Raw genomic sequence first — 18,007 nt, 5'->3', positions numbered from 1 at the left:
TGGGGTGATTGTAGTCTCCACTTTCAACTCAAAAGTGTGACATTAAGGTTTCTCTTTGATCTACTGGTCGTACTAATGATAAATCTGCAAATAACAATTCTTGGCTCAACTGAACCCCCTGGTTACAGAGGCCGCACTTAGGGAAGTTCTAGAAAAAATACTTAATGACTTCATTTTTAAAACACTTAGCCCCATTCTACAAAGGATTTCAGGCAAAGGAGAAGATACTGACACTCTAGGCCAGTGAAGAAGGAATTAGTGATATTAACCTTTGCTAATCCCATAGGATGGTTTTTGTGTTTCTTAAAATAAATTTACAACATGTCAAGCATGCTGAAAAGTATAGAAGATAAAATGATAAATCCCCATGAATCCACAATCCAATGTTGTCAGATCCTCACCATTTGCCATATTTGCTTCAGATCTTTTTACTTTTTCACGAAATTACAGACAGAGCTGAAGCCCCTTCAAGTCTTATTTTCTACCAAATTTCCTTCCATGTTTCAGGTCCCTCAGAGAATGCTGAGAACTTGTTGCTTCTCTAGTTGCATAACTTTTTTAGTCTTTTCTCTGACCAACATAGGCTGTAGTTGTGCAGAGAACACCCACTGCATGGATCCAGCTAAGCCCTCACTTCCCAAGGCCCAGAGGTTTCTTCCTGTTAAAATGGAGATAACCTTTTCTTGCCTACCTCCTAGAGTTATATGGTGGTAAAAACTAAATACGGGACGGAGATACTTTTGGAAACTGTATCATCAAACACAAACTATAAGATTATTTAGCTTTCTGAATGTATTCTCAAAGGCCAATCAGATCTATTAAAACCTTAATGTTTGCCCACCACAAAGAAATGGTGATTAATCCATGCACTGGCCCAACTAACGACAACTTTGGTGACCACATCAAGGATTTCAAGTATTCTGCCCCATCCTTGTTCTATGTGATGCAGGTCAATTCAGATGTCCTAACAGCTGGTTTCATCAACAAGACCCCAGATGAAAAAAGTAGTCAGTGGCTGTAAGAAGATAAAATCCTCTTCCTCCAGACTGTAGTTATAATTAGTAAGAAATTTAGGAAGTCAGAAAGTGGCTAATAATGTCCCCCAACTGCTGTTCTTAGGGAGAGAAAAGGAGAAGTAACTGGGGAATTGAACCCAAGTACTAGTTTCCACATTCTTAGCCTGCTACCCCGCTGCCTCTCATGCAGGACTGCAGACTCTGTGGCCACACAAGGTGACACTGGAATTTTAACAATGTTGGCAACAGCTGTCTTGTCTGGGACCATGACCCCAGTGGGGGACAAGTGGCAGTAAAAATGATTAACTGGCCATGTCTCCATTTTATAGGTCTTACGTGTCTTTATTTTTAAATCTGAGGAAGTCTTATTTTTATTAAGAAATGAAATTGCTATTCCCATTGACTCAAGGAAATGGTTAGGTTCATTTTCTCAGGAGATCTTATCATTATGGTACACAGCCTTTCGTCATTTAATAGAGCACAGAGTCTAAGGTTCTTTGCTGAAAGGAGAATGGGAAACATGACAAACCCTGGTCAGGTCAAGGCTTCCAGAAGGGACGCTGAAAATATGAACTGGATTCCCACTGAGACGTGGTGAGGCTCAAAATGCATGTAGGTGTCTTAACAAGAAAGAAAAGGTTTTAATCTGACACGTTTTGTCATCCACCTTATCCAGCAGTCCAAAATGCGTCTGGGGCGCTAACTTATTTTCGAGGTGGACCTCGTCACAGGCTGAAAACAAAAGCTCTGCACCTTGAGTTCTCAGTGCATAGTAAACAAAGTTGGAGATGGTAGACATAAAAGTTGGGGAGAGTGATGGATAACGGGGTGCAGGTGTAGGAAGGCATTAGCTCTAAGGTGTTTTGATTATTAGAACTGTTCATCTGACCCCATCATAGCCTATGGGAAAGGAAGCCTCAGATCTAGCTGTGGGGAAAAGGAAAAAACTGACTTCTCTCCATCTTTAGTGAAAAGTGTGATATCCACTGGATTCAGGCAAGACTGAAATTAAATGGGCTACTATCAAAGTTTTGTCAGTTTTCTTGTTTTCTCCCAGCAAACAAGTCTACTCCCTGTCTATGTAAAGTCTAAAAGTGATGTGCTAAAAATGATGTTTCTTTTAGCATTATCAGTAAGAATAATAATATCATCACATCAAAATAAAAATCTAACCACTTAGATAAAAATACACATACTAAGACTTTCAAAAGGGAGGTGTGACTGGTTGATTATTTTCCTTGCCACTTACACCCCCTCCCCCCACGCTTCTGCTCTCATGAGGCCCTACATGATATAAGCCACTCAGCTTCAAAATCCTTCCTGGTACTACTTCTCTCCTAGCTCCTTTATGTTTATTGGATACCTCAAGCTCTTTCTTACCTCAGGCCCTTTGCATGTCCTGGTCTTTCTGGTTGGGCAGTTCTTGCTCTGGCCCTCAAATGGTTACCTCCTTCCCAAGTGATGTCGTGTAGATGCTCAGAGATGTCACCTGGACCACTTTAACTAGGGTAACAACTCTTCTTTCCAAATCACTCTCGCAGTACCCAGTTTATTCCCCACAGCACCTCACACTAGACTGAAAGCGTTCTGTCTCTGAAATTGCTTATGAACCACTGCTCCCCCTCCCACACAACAGAGTGCAGTTACCGAAGGGAGAGACCTTGTCGGCAGTTTGTCTGTTGCTACGTGTTTTTAATCCCCTGCATACTCAGTGTTTGTAATAGTGATTAACACGTGGTAGATGGTTAGTAAGTATTTGTTGAATAAACAAATTCAATTTCAGACCCTAAATTTACTCTGTTAACTGTGGACACTGCTGTATAACCATCACCTTCAGGACTGTGTGATGACTCATACTTTAAAGGTGAAAGAGGTTCTTCTACACCAAAGTTAGAGCTAAAATAGAAATAATATGGTTGTATACCGTTTAAGTCATATTGTTTTAGAAAAGAACCATCAATTCCATTGGAGTCAGCTCCCACAAAATTAACACTGTAGAGTTTTATCAGCACTTTACAATAGATGGGCATTTTAGAGATCCATGAGCTAAGGGCATCAAATTGACATTGAAAATGACTGCCGATGAAACAGCATTTGTATTTAAAATACAGAATAAGCAGAAAATACAACAAATTCCTGGAAATAAATATTGAAAATCATGTGGATTTATCATTAAGTCTCTAACACTGAAAAATTTCCATACCTTGGACATCTTCCAAAAGGCTGTGAAGTATCATTCTCTGCCTACAGCTTTTCCAGTGGAAACAGTAGAGGGAGCTGCTGCCCCATGTTACAAATTTCTTGAATTTCTGTTTTCAACATAAATTGCTGTGTACTGAAATATGACACATTTGAGCCCACTGCTCAATTCTCATACTGCAATAATAAAACAATGCACAAAAACAATACCAGAAAAAAAATGAACGGAAATCAAAAGCCCTGCCTGTAAGAAAGAAATAATAACACATTTTAAAATTAATGTGGTTTTTAATAAATGCCTGTACAGTGATGATGAATGAGGAGTAGAGTTAATGTCAGATGGCTGTGCTAATACATACTTCCTTTAACGGCTCATTAGTTAAATTCTCCTGCTCTGCCTCATTTCCAGCTGCCTTCCTCTAGAATACCAGAATACTTTGAAATAAACTAAGGCATTTCAAGTCTTGAGACCTTCCAAGTCTCATTATCACAACACAAGGCCACTACGTTCCATTGCTTATGCTACTTAGATAACTGGAAGGCTTCAAAGAAAAGAGAAATTTTTATAGAGTGTGAGGGATTGTAGCTGAGATTTAGAGAACATTCCAACTGATAAAATGCAACAGGTCAGATCATGGATGAACAAGTCCCACGAGCAAGGAAGAGGCTGTAAATCAGAGGAGAGAAAACATCACTGAATACTTAGACCCGGTTGTTACTGTTACCTGGTGGTGATACTTTGTAGCCCTTCATGAGTATATTTACATATCTAGAATAACTATTCCATCTGCAGAGCATGAGCTCTCTCGTTTTACCAATTCATTGAAAGACATTCAAATTTTTGTTAACCGGATTTGGGGAAATTTGTAAAAGGAAAAAAATGTGTTGTTTCAATTACAGATTCAAGACAATCTCTTCCGTGTACAATACTGTATGTGTAAACGTATGTTCAGAACAGTAGTAATGGGATTTAAGTTATATTTAGATAGAGCTTTTAATTTACAAGCAAGTTCTTTTACGTATATGGCATTTGATCCTCCCAGCAACCATGGGAAGTAGGGGAGGCAGTTACTATCATTGCAAATTTACAGAGAAGGAAAGTGAGACGTAGGAACATCAAGTGAATTGTCTGAGGGTACGCTAGTGAGGAGAAGCATCAGGTTCCTCACAGTCTTCTTACACTATCCCACTGTCCTGAGGGACACAGTGCCACGAATTACAGTGGAAAAATCAAACCACGTTCTGTGTATGATGATGAAGTGAGGCTGATCCTAGTCACATTGTACACTAGGAGCTGGTCTTCCCCACCTGGGGTCTCGTAGAATAAGGTGGGTTTAGGGCTCAGCCCCTGGCTCCCCCATTAGTGTGGTCTTGGGCAGGTTATGCACGTTTCTAAGCATCCTCACCCCACCATAAAATTAGGATACTTCCTCCTCCTCATGATAGTCGTGAGGGTGCCTGAGGCAGTGGCAGTGGAGCACCTAGAGCAGACTAGTGCCGTCATGAACTCTCCCCGTCCACCCCTCACCTCTGCCCTGTTTCCTCAGGAGCTAGTTGATTTCCTTCCCCACCGAGATGCTGAGTCCTCTCATGCCTCCTCTCTGCAAAACTGCTCTCGACCATCATCTCGGAGGATTTTCAGGTACTGTCGGTCCAAGACAGCTAGCTCTACTTACTGGTTTCCCTCAAAACAAGACGGCAGACAGTACTGGGGGAATTGGGAGCTTTTTCCTTTGTGTAGGTGAGATCAGCTCTGCTTGTTAACAGGAAATTGGACCCAATATTTTATAAGAAATATGTTCATCATAAAGGGATGTGGGTGGTTCTGTCAACCAGTATATTTGCTCCTCAATTACAAGCATCCTGATTAAGAATAATTTTATTATATGCAGATTATATGTGTGTAAATTTCAACTAAAGATTTCCCTCAAAGAGAGGAAAAAATGCTGTTGAATATGGGAGCTAAATTGGAGTAATATATATGGCTTTGACGAAACACTGATTCATAAAGACAATTTAATAACATTAGTTCAATAGATCTATTTTTAGTAAATATTCCATTATTAGAAAACTTTTTTCCTAGGAAATATACTCGCTCAGGGGGAAAAAGGTTGTCCTTCCATAAATAAATATATATTTTGTGTATATACACAAACACACTCACTAAATGGAAAGTTGTGGGAAATTATTCCTTGTAAACAACTTATCTTTTTGCTACAAATATTTCTTAAGAAAGTGAGAAAATACAAATTTGGCTTCAGAACAAAGAATCACAAGCAGAAGGATTGATTAAAATATTTCTTTGTTTGAGTTGCTTTGGGACTTCTTTTAGTTCTATTTTTTAAAATCTTCATTGACACTCCCTTAAATAACATCACCACATTTGATTTAGAATGTCTCTTAAGCTATACATAAATTGTAATGAAATACAAATAGCTCCATGGGATGGCCTAACAGAGATAAAAAATAGATTCTGTGACAGCCGCAGTGAATCTTGCCCACTCTCAACACGCAGACTCCACTGCGCCACGGGAGCGACTTGCAGTGAAATCTGGCCATGGACTCTCCACTTTGAACTCTCCACAGATTTCTGTAGCCTCGCCTGACTTGTGGGGCTTCACATGCAGTCCCCTGCCCAGGCTTGATGGGTCAGAGCTGTGTCAGAAGGGCCTGGGCTGCCGACCCCGCTCCCGGCTGGTTCGGCGCTCTCTGCTTTCGTTCAGGCTGCTTTCCTGCCCGCTCTACGTAGCTTGCGCTCTCCTTCCTCTCTATTTACTCCACCAGACAATCTTCTCAACTGTTTTTTGTTTTTTTTTTTTAACAGCTTCATTGAGGTATAACTGATATACAAAGAACTGCACATATTTAATGTGTACAATTCAATGAGTCTGGACATATGCAAACACTGTGATACCATCACCACCATCAAGGGAACTGACATATCCAACACCCCCCAGAGTTTCTTTGCATCCCTTAGTATATCTTGTGTGTCTGTGTGTGTGGTAAGAACACCTACCGTGAGATCTACCCTCTTAACACATTTTGAAGTGCATGGCATTGTATTGTTAACTATGGGCACTATGTTGTACGGTAGAACTCTGGAACTTATTATCTTGCATAGCTGAAACTTTATACCATTTATACCCATTGAATAACTCCCCATTCCCCCTCCCCCAGCCCCCGGCAACCACTACTGTGTTCTCTGCTTCTATGAGTTTGGCTATTTAAGAAATCTTATATAAGTGGAGTCGTCCAGTCTTTGTTCGTCTGTGCCTGGCTTATTTCACTTGGCATAATGTCCTCCAGGTTCAACCATGTTGTTGTAACTGGTGGGAATTCTTTCTTTTTTTAAGGTTCACCCTTTATGCTTCAGTTGTCAATTCCTGAAGGACACCACCCTGACACTCTCTCTTCTAAATTCTCTTCCTCTGTTCACATTCCTGTGAACAAAACTTGAATTCCCAGAGGGCAAGGACAATATCTTTATTCATTTTTGCAAGCCCAGCTCCTAACAGAGTGTTAGCACATAGTAGGCCTTAAATAAATGCTTGTGAAATTGTTAAACAATATGCATTAGGAGCAGTTTAATTTTTTAAATAAGCTCATTTTCTTAAAGTGTTAGTTAATATAATCTTGAAAGGACTGATTTTTGAAGAACTCTGTTCATTTCTAGCCATTTGGGAAACAATAGTCCTCTTGATAAGCACAGTACATGGGGAGCCAGTTATCTTCCCTTCCTTTTCATTGCTGCCCTTACCTTGTTCCTGTAAGTATGAGCAAGTGCCCTGTAGGACCTCTGTACCATGCTGGGATGCTCATCACCAATGCCACCTATCATGTGAACAACTTCAAATATCCAAAAGCTGGTGCAAACTGTGCCCAAGACAAAGTTTTTTTTTCTTTTGGTGAGGAAGATTGGCCCTGAGCTAATATCTGTGCCAATCTTCCTCTATTTTGTATGTGGGTCACTGCCACAGCATGGCTTGATGAGTGGAGTAGGTTCATGCCTGGGATCCAAACCTGCAAACCCCAGGCTGCTGAAGCAGAGCATGTCAAACTTAACCACTACGCCACCGGGCTGGCCCCGATAAAGTTTTGATAATACTTGTATAACAGAAAAGATATTTTAGTCAACTAGAGGAGCTATCCCAGAATCAAAAAGATGAAGAGTTGCCATAAACCACAATTTTTAAGCAGAAAATGAGCTGATGCTATACTAATACTTTCTCTTTTTAAACAAAAGCTGGCCTATGAATAGAAACCTTTTCTTTTTTGCATAGACTTTTTCCTCTTATTTTTAGAATCTCACATATTGGTATTTTATTATACTACAAAAGAGAATAAACCACTTTTCCTTTAAATCTCGTGTACTCAGGATTTAATGAACACTGTGTAACAGACCCAACAGACCCATTTCTAAATCTAATACTTGAAATAAAATAAGTACCTCTTTCCCCCCAAACACTCTGGCTATAAACTAAAACCTGTGGAATTGAATATTATAAATTCTTCCATATAGTTGCATATTTCTTAATCTTCTAAATTCTTCAGTGAACTTATTTGATCTATAGCTGAGAACTCATTCCAGGATTTGGTGTAATCCTCTCCTCTCCTAGCCATTTGGTGAGCTTGTCATAAAGGCCTTCATCATTCAAAATCCTCCTTTGAGACAAACATTATCCTGCCTTGAAAGCAGCATCATACGTTTAGAAAACTACATGAAGGTCTAATCTTGCCTGTTAGCATTCACCAGCTTTTCTTCTTTACAGCACAAGACAATTATGGAAAATCCTACCATGTGTTCTCTGTTTTGCCAGAAAATTTGGAATAAACATCAACAAAGCTGATTCCTTCCAAGACTGGATTTCAGAATGCCCAATTTATGCCTCTTTTCTCCCTACTTTATAATCGATATCAGTTGACACCAGTACATTGCCAACAGAATGATTCACTTGAGTGGCTCAAGCGGAGGAAATGAAATCAACCAGGGGACAGCAATCACGTGCATTTTTGGCTCATGACCACACCCTGAGTAAGACCTCAGGCGCTAGGTGCGGAGCCCCCTAGTGCTGGTGCAGGGTGGTTCTGATCTTTAAAAAGACACGTTTTCTGGTCTTCATTTTCTCATCTACAAAATATATTCATTCGTTTACTCATTCATTAAATAATTAATAATCACATGCTACATGCCAGAACTGTGCTAGGCAATGACGATAAAATAGAGGTTCAAAAATAAATTCACAGCACAGTGGACAGACAGATAAGGAAAATAACAGTTACAAAACAATGTGCTATGTTTGTAGGAGGTATGAGATTATAGGATCGTGGAAGGCAATACCTCACATGCTGAAAGCCCTGGTGGAGGCTGTGTGGGAGAACCCAGGTCTGAGCTGAGTCACGCAGACAGAGGGAAGCCTACCTGGGCCTCCTGCAGGACATTCACAAAGCATGGCATTCTGAGATAGTAAAGGAAGATAGACTACAGATCCCAAAAGAAGGAGGAGCACAGAGGAGGACAGGCAAAGACAGGTACAGGGCCAATGACGAAGGGCCAAGAATGGCACGTGGAAGATGTGGATGCTGTCTTGAAGGAAACGGAAGCTACTAAAGAGTTTCCAGCCAGAGTTACACTGTCAGAGTTATTTAGAAATATTATTCCACTTGTAGACGGTAGAGGCGATGAAACCAACTCTGAGATGGCTACAAAAATATAGACACAAATTGACAAGGGCCTAAACTAAGGCAGTGGCAATGAGGAAAGAGAAGAGGAGGTGGATTCATGAGCTAGTGGGATGTAGAAGTGACATGATTTAGGAACGATCTGGATGTGGAGGACGAAGGAGAGAAAAACATTCCAGGATTATTTTTTGAGTTTAGTTTTGGACACACTACTTTTGTAGTATGTAGGTGGGAGGTGCTGAGCAGGCAGTGGATGTAAGAGCCTGGAACGCAGGACAGAGGTCTGGGTTGGAATAAAAGACTGGGAATCTTTAATCCATGCAGCATGTAGTTAGGGGAAGAAGGAACATTGTTAATTAAGGAGACAGAAAAGGATGGCCCCAGAGGGAGGAGAAAAAAATCCACGTCACTAAACGAAGAGAACAGAGTTTCAAGGAGAGCAGTCGACAGTGTAAATTCCCGCATAGCAGTGAAAGAAGATGAAGCCTGAACACGGCCCGGGGAATCTCCCACCTCAGAGATGGCTGGTGACCACAGAGAGGGCAGTGTTGATGGAGGAGCTTGGACACAAAACAGACTCTAGTGGGTTGAAGAGTTAGCAGAACTATAAGGCATGGATACTTTTTCTAGAGGCTGAGGGTAAAGGAAAAGACCAGCTAATTGGCTAGAAGATCTTTATAGGTCTCCTTAGCAATAACATTCTATGAATTCTACTAACAAAGCAGTTGTATCAAGAACAGTGGGCCTGCTTCCCCAGATGTCTACCTTACTACCAGCCTGGATGCTAGGAAGTTGACGAGATGGTCAGGTCGGTTCAGAAGGGGACTCACTGACATGGAGAGCCGGCTGTGGTGCTCACGCAGCGGCAGAGTTGTCCCTGTCCGTGTAATCAAGAAGTGGTGAGGTGTGTGGTTTGTGTGGTGGTGGAAGGCGCAGGGAGCGCCACCATTTTAAACAGCAGAAAGATGGAAATTATTATCCCCAGGGGAGTAAAATAGCCCTTAGGTAAACACACAAAATGAAGAGGCACTCTGAAAAGGAGCAGAGATCTTGTTTTTACTCACCGGCGGTCCTGGGGGGCCCGGTTTTCCTGGAGGACCTGTTTTTCCTCGTCTTCCCTTGAAACCAAAGAGAAACACACAATAAATACTGTGATTCCGTTTTATTTTAAGAGGAGACAATATTAAATGGCAATTTTAAAGACAGTAAAAAGTAACAAAAAGTTAAAAAATAATTCCAAGTCTACGTGGCCTTTAAACATCAATGAAGTCTAAAAGCTGTGGGCCAAATCTTGACAGCCTAGGTGAGAAAAATCATGCCTGGAATGGATAAACCGTAACTGTCATTAGCAGCCCTTTAAATGCTGTCTACCCTGACACTTTAGTAAAGGAATATAAAGCATCTGAAAGATGGTCTACGACTGGCATTTTATCTTACGAGTCTGTGGTATCAGAGGCAACAATACACGCATTTGTCATCTTAAATTGGTGTTTCTCAGACTAGCCTGACTTCTCATTTTACAGTAGGTACCTGAGGGGGAGAGTGGGTGTTAGAAATGCATATTCCTAGGCCCCATCCAAGACTTACTGGTTTAGAATCTCGGGGGAAGGAAGCTACAAATCGGCATTTTAAAAATTACTTCAGGTAATTCTAATGATCATTAAAGTTTGAAAAGCATTCCCTAAGCTGTATAAAGCACGTTAACTAGCTCTTTTCTTCCCGTTGGACTGTTAAGCTGTTTTATAAAAGTGAACTAAAGTATATACTCCTTGCTTAATAATCTTCATTATTGTAACTGAATGTTAACTCTCCCAAGTTCACAACCAGCTAAATTCCAATTGCAGGAGTTAGAAAAATAAGATTGTGTTAACATCTCTAAGTAACTGTGTATTTAATATCATTTAATGAACAGTTATTTACTATAAAGGTATTTTCTTAAATTGTTTTCATTTCTAATAGAAGGAAGTAAGCTTAGGTATCAAAAGCACACATTTGAAGCATTTCTGAGCAGGTTTTCTAAATATGATCACTCTATTTCATTGTTACTAATAACTTTACTTTATTACCATATCGGTACTATATTAATACATATTGTTGCTACTGAAAAAGTGAAAGTATTGGGTTGACCTTTCAATACTTTTTTGGAAGAATTGTAAGCATAAACACAGAAAGGCCCATCTCATTCACTTATTTTCTGCTCTGAAAGTGTCAGGCAAAGTTGCTTGATCTCTCTGGTTTTCATCTGTCTGGAGTGGGGTAGGAAGCCCAAAGGCAGCTGAACCAGCAGGTAAGCTTTGGGAGATATGTAAGCACATAGTACGCTGTGACTGGGTGGGAAACGGAGCATTGTAGCTGAAGGCAAGTTAAGTGCATACCATCAAGTCTTTGTATAAAAACAGCAGCTGTTTTCATAAATAATCCTAGCTGATATCTACAGAACAGATTTTTAAAAATTTTATTAAAAACAGAAATGTAATTAGTGGTGTTTTCATGTACCATCTGTTTTAGAGATCTGAACCTTGGAGTTCCTTTTGGGGATTGTAATACTGGAATGAATATATGAATTAGTATTCTGTATACTTAATAAAAGTTATACACATGTACATTATTCTCTAATCTTGCAGTTTACACATTCTGAAAATCAATATATTAGGTCTTTTAGTAAGTGTAAGTCAATTAGACCCTGAGGATTAATCAATGGTAAAAAGTTTACTTAAAGTGGAAGAGTTGTAATTTATTAATTCACAAGAGCACAAAGAAACAAAATCAATGGCATCGGAGTAGGTGATTGGTTCTTTCTTTTAGGCTGAGGTAAGTTAAAACCATAGGATCAACTTTTGTGTGTATCCTTTCTTTAAAGAAGACGTGTATATTGATTTGGGCAGGAAGTGGGGAAAATGAGGCTAACTATTGATCAACTTTTATCACAGAGTTAATGTTTAAGACAAACCAAATGTCAAATATTGTAACATAACATTGGCATGTCTTAAATTGGGGAGTAAAAAGCATTCACAATTTGTGTGGTAGGGGCAAGCATCTAAATTCTTGCCTTTCACTGCCGATTTACATGCTCATTTAAGTCAGCCTTGCCATGTCAGGTGGTACTGATGTGTGTGCTGGAAGAGTGCAGGGCAATGCTGATTTTGTTAGCATCCTTGCTAAGAGTGTACATGAAGGTAAAGTATTCTTAGGGTTGTTAAATTATTGGGACATATTGGGTACAGATAACTTCAGCTGGCGCATATTTTCAGTTTAAACATGGTTTCTAGGCTGGGTTTCTAGTAACACCCCAAAACAGAGTTGAATAATTTTTTACGATGTGCTTTACAAGCAACAGTCGCCATTTTCTTAGCCATACCGCCAAATATACCCTCACTATATTTGGACTCAGGACTTTGCTTTCAGTCCTCAGTGTCAGTGACCTGGAGAGGGGGCTCCTACACGACAGAGCAGAGGGTGAATGGATGAGAACGAGGAGTGGAAGCTACAGAACCTAAGGGGCCACAATTTCTATCACTGTAATAGTTCAAGCCCACTCCTAGATGTCATCTTTCTTCTCTCCAAGGAGCCCCAGGAATTAACTCCTTTGTCTTCCTTCCCCCCATTCAAGGCCGCCAGCTGCACTGGATACCGTCTCACATTCTCCTGTTTCTCCAAAAGATCTTTTCTCTTTCACTTAAAAGCAGTAGGGAAGGCAAAAGCCTACCTAAGAGATAACAGTATATTTTTGGTAGGATGAATTTTATTATTCCGGTCAGGATAATTTGAGGAATATTTTATTATTAACAATTATGCCAAGACAACAGGCATAAATCACAACTCTCATCCTAGGACTAAAACCAGATTCCTTCATTTTTTCTGAGGAAGGTGCAGTCTGTGAATTTCAGTTCTTTCCTCGCAGGGCTCTGGGGAATTATATGAGGACACCTGGGGCCCCACGAGGCGCTAGGGCTGCTGGTGGGGCCAGGGAGCCCTGGTGGTTCCAAGGAGAAGAATGGTTCCACAGGTGTGTCTCCTCTTTGTCTCCTTTATTTCAGTGCCTTCATTACAGGGCTCCCTCTAGACCCACTGTAAAGTGAGACAAAAAGTGGGGACTTGGATGTAGGTGGGGACACAAATCCTCGCAGATACAAACAGATGCTGAGCTGGGAGCCGCCTTCCCAGTTAGGAAGCCTGTTCCCAGGTGGCCATTTTTTCATAAGCAACTCTGATAAGTTGGAGTCTGGCTGAATCTCCAAATGGATGGAGACCTGCTGTTCCAGCATAATTACAATTGGGCTAATCCAACACTTTTCTGAAAACTGGAGTATAAAGCACAAAACACAGATTTACGATATCAGGTTGCCCTGGAGACCTCAAAGCACTGAACATGTAAGTTTCTTGCTTGGCAATAGTGTAAAGGTTGCTAGACAGCAGTTCAGCCTTTTGTCTAATGATTTAAGCCCAGTGGGGCTCACACCTGAGGCTGCGTCAGCACCGCTAGGAGGGCTAGTTAAAGCAGAGTGCTGTCCCCACTCCCAGAGTTTCCAAGTCTGTAGGTCTGGAGCGGGACCCAAGAATTCGCATTTCTAACAAGTTCCCAGTAATGCTAGTGCTGCTGGCCCAGAGACCACACTTTGAGAACCTCAGCTCTAAACCTCAAGCTCCTATTTCACATTTAAAGTCAGGCAATCCTGTAGAGCCCCTAACGTCTTGTAAATCTTGTAGCTCAGAACAGAAGAGCTCCATTGGTTTTGCGAGCCTGTGGAACTCTGAGAATACAAGGCCCACGGTCAAGTTCAGGAGCACCTAAGCTGGGTTCGGCTTTTTCTCTTACGGAAACTTTTTGTGTTAAGATTTCATTGCCGTAAAATTGGTAGTTATACTTTGCAACAGGTTTGTTAAGGATTAAAAAAGAGACCTTATGTAGAATTCCTACCACACACACCCATTAGGATGGCCACTTTCAAAAAACTGAAAATAAATGTTGGCGAGGATGTGGAGAAATTGAAATGCTTGTGCACTGTTGGTGAGATTGTAAAACGGTGCAACCACTATGGAAAACACTCCTCAGGTTCTTAAAAAAATTGAAGGTAGAACTACTATATGATCCAGAAATCCCACTTCTGGGTACATATCCGAAAGAATTGAAAGCAGGGTTTTGAAGAGATATTTGCACACCCATGTTCACAGCAGCATTATTCAGAATAGCTAAGAGGTGGAACAAATCCAAATGCCCATTAACAGATACACGGATAAACAAAATGTAGTACATACATACAGTGGAATATTATTCAGCCTTAAAAAGAAAAAAAATACTCTAACATGCTACAACATGGATGATCCTTGATGACATCATACTAATTGAAATAAGCATAGTGAAATAAGTCACTAAAAGACAAATACTGTATGATACTACCTATATGAGGTATTTAGAGTAGTTCAATTTATAGAAACATAAAGTAGAATGGTGGTTACCATGGCCTGGGGAGCAGGGAAAAAGGGGAGGTGTTGTTTAATGGGTATAGAGTTTTAGTTTTGAAAGATGAAAAAGCTTTAGAGATCTATTTCACAACGATATGAATATACTTAATACTACTGAACTATAAACTTGAACAAGGTTAAGATGGTAAATTTTATGTTATGTGTATTTTACTACAATTAACACAACAACACTCCAGGGCCAGCCCCATGGTGCAGTGGTTAAGTTCGGTGTGCTCTGTTTCGGCGGCCCAGGTTCTTGGGTTTGGATCCTGGTGCAGACCTATACCACTCGTCAGCCATGCTGTGGCGGTGACCCACATACAAAATAGAGGAAGACTGGCACAGATGTTAGTTCAGGGCTCATCTTCCTCAAGCAAAAAAAGAAGAAGATTGACAACAGATGTTAGCTCAGGGTGAATCTTCCTCAGAAAATAAAAACAACAAACAACAACAACAACAACACTGCCACGACAATGTCCAATACCTGGTGATAATAATAAGCGTTCATGCCTTTCCCCCCGGCCGTCTACCATCCTCTATCCAATTCTCCATTTTTTTTCATTTAAAAATGTTTGATAATACATAAGAAAACCCTCTAAAATATGTATTGTATATGCGTTAAAAAATGTAACCAACTCTTAACTATGTATGGAATTTTTTCATCTAAAATAACAATCAAGGTGCCCATTAAGAGTAGAAATAGAAAAAATAAATCGTGGGTCATTCATAGAAAAAATAAATTGTGGGTCATTCATATAATGGAAAACTATATAGTAATGAAAATGAACAGAATACAGCTCCACGCACCAATATGGATGAATCCTGCAAACATAACGTTGATCAATTTACATAAGGAATAAAAACAAGCAGAACTAATCTATGCTGTTAGATGTTATAACAGGTGACCGAGTGGGAGTGTCTGAGAGAGTGCAAGAGGGTTCTGTGGGGCTGGTGATGCCAATGTTCTTCTGTTTCTTGAACTGTGTGCTGGTTACAAGGGTGTGTTCAATTTGTGAAAAGTCACCAAGCTGTGTTCTTATGATACATATGTTTTTCTGAATGTATGTTATATTTCAATAAAAATTTAAACAAATGAAGCCAGGAGATTTCCACAATGGAATGATTTTATTTGAATTATCTAATGCCTTCACCCATCTGCATTTTCTGTGTACAAGGCCACAGGGGGTCACTATTGTCAGGAAGAAAGAAAAACCCATGGCTATTAAAATGAATGACATCTACAAATTTTCAACAGTAAAAATAACCTGATGCTTCCAGGATGACTTGCAGTACAAGAGCACGTGTATCTTAAATTAGCCATTTGATTTATAAACACTTGGCTCTCCAGGAGCGTTAAGAAGGGAAGAATGCCAATAATGGACCACTGGTACTTATCTGACAGATGGTTTTTGTTGCTGATGAGGAGGATGATGATGAAGACAAGGCTATAGCAGTACTTGGACTTAAATAAAGGATGGTATGCAGACCCCAAACCCACAGAGGAGACATGTGTGTAAGGAGTCTCTCCAAATGCCAGGTCTTGCTAATACAGCTGGCTCCTCTCAAACATTTCCCTGTCCCCGTGTGTGTATTTAGCACACTTGTAGGCATCAGCTCAGCCTGAATGAGGCGTCAAGGAAATGTCAAGGAAGAGGAGACAGGGCCTTGACTGGCACCCACAACTGTGAAGGAGGTGTGAATTACACAGGAAAACATTGCCCAACTATCTGGGAAGTTTGGATTTCTTTTTTTACATTGCAAACGGAAATAAGATTTATAACTGATGTTGTAAAAAGTTACCACATTTTGAGATCAACGATACATGAAAAAGTGGGAATGGAATACTTATGTAAGCAATGCACAATAGCCTAAGTGCATCTCATTTCTTAACAGACATTTAAAAATACATCTATGACAGCACCCACGCTAGTCATAAAGGTCTCATTACTTCAGGGATCAGACAAGTGACTCTTGTAAGGACATGGGAAGAGGATGTAATTTAGCATGAACAAATGATTTGAAATAGGTTTAGAGCCAAGGAAAGATGAACCCATTCCACGATGCTCTTCTCAATACTGCCTTCCTCACGTAGGTTGGCTCTTATCATTTCTAAATTATTCCACAATTTCTCCATGTTTCTGTCCCTTTCCTTTCTTTTCCTTGGATAGTCTCTACCAGTAACTAATGTGACTTTTCAAAACAAGTTAGAAATTGTGACATTATTATCTAACCCCCTGCAGCTACAATCGAATAAATGATAATCTGAATAAATGACAACACTTCATTAAAACATTGGGCTGAGCCGAATGGTCTGGTCTGTGGTCTACAGCCACTGTTTCGGATTCCTATTAAGTTATCATGTTGGTACTAATTTGGTCATGAAAATAAGTACAGGCAAGGTCCTACCTCTTAACCCCTTCTGACTGGATGTACCCAACCAGTAACGTTTCCTCTTGTGCCCTGAACTGTCCATGTTATACTAGGAAACATAAGAAAGACCTATGCGAAAATGGTTAACATTTATCAAGTGCTCGCCATGGTCCAGGCATTGAGTGCCTGACTTACAATGTTTCATTTAATCCTGTCAAAATTAATGTGGATGGGTGATACTCTTCCCATTTTACAGAGACAGAAAGGTTAAACATCAGCTCCAAATCACTCTCCTCGTAACTGGTGGGGCCAACATTTAAACCCAAGTGTATCTGATCCTAAAACCCATAATCCTCGGGATTAAGGTTTCCTTGGTGGGTATCCTAATCATTCACAATTTAGGTTACTTTGCTCTTGTATTTGTTGAGGTTCTCGTGTTTTCTCCCAATCAAGCCAGATTTTTAAATGTCCCATTTGCTGATTACTTTGCCCTATGGAATTTGGGTCATCCTAGTTCTCACCTGTTTGCCTGATTTCTGCTTGTCCTGCAGAATCCACCCTGCCTTCTGCTGGCCTGCCAACACGCCAACCACAAGCTTCCATTTAGATCTCTCTGGACTCCTGGTTGCCTTGCCAAACCAGCAACTCCCTCCGTCCTGACCTCTGGCTGTTTTCTCTGCCCACCACTGCCAGTGTCTCCAAGGCGGAGATTCATCTCGGTACCATGGGTGGGGCGGTGGCAGGCTGTGGCTAAATAATTTCCTGAACACTCTGAGATACGTTTTAGTATCTTTGTGCCACATCAAGAGGGTGGATGCTGGAAGTGCCCTGTGAAATGTTCTTTCCTGCCCACTTGGAAGTTCACGAGCGGGCATGCTCCCCGACTGGAGGAGGGGAATCAGGGTTTCCACACTGCCGTCCTTGTCTGAGAATCATGCCACCGGGCCTCTGCTTCTCCAAACGTGACGAACGCAGAATTTTACCTTTCGTTTTTATTAAGGAAATGTTATACTTTTAGATTTAGAGTAGATAAAATCAACATGCAGAGGGACAAATAATAAATTGCTAGTGTCTTATTTCATGGAAATGTTAAAATGAAAGCAACGTGGTGAGGCCCCTCAACAAAATTCAGACAGGCCGGAGTCGGGGCCAGTGCAACAGGGACAAACCAGCCTTCCCAGCCAGCACTGGAACAAAGAAACCACGAATGACATTTTATATCTTGGTTTCGATTAAGTAAAGTTACAGAGGATATATTTTCAGCATTTTTGAGTTGCCTA

General features: G+C 40.5%; 1 protein-coding gene across 3 annotated transcripts in view; it reads right to left on the bottom strand.

Moving 5' to 3' along the window:
* The window catches only part of COL19A1 (collagen type XIX alpha 1 chain), a 297,117-nt gene that overhangs the window by 88,552 nt on the left and 190,558 nt on the right, over positions 1-18,007 (bottom strand). For all 3 annotated transcript variants that reach the window (XM_014782544.2, XM_087437889.1, XM_087437888.1), the window contains one exon: positions 9,959-10,012. In XM_014782544.2, coding sequence (XP_014638030.2) covers positions 9,959-10,012 — 54 coding nt within the window. The remainder of the gene's footprint in view (positions 1-9,958; positions 10,013-18,007) is intronic.

The sequence above is a fragment of the Ceratotherium simum genome, chromosome 13 (genome assembly GCF_057802395.1).
Source record: "Ceratotherium simum simum isolate JZ-2026a chromosome 13, ASM5780239v1, whole genome shotgun sequence".
NCBI classification, from domain to species: Eukaryota; Metazoa; Chordata; class Mammalia; order Perissodactyla; family Rhinocerotidae; genus Ceratotherium; species Ceratotherium simum.
The sequence above is the reverse complement of the archived record's forward strand: the minus strand, read 5'-3'. Positions and strand labels throughout refer to the sequence as shown.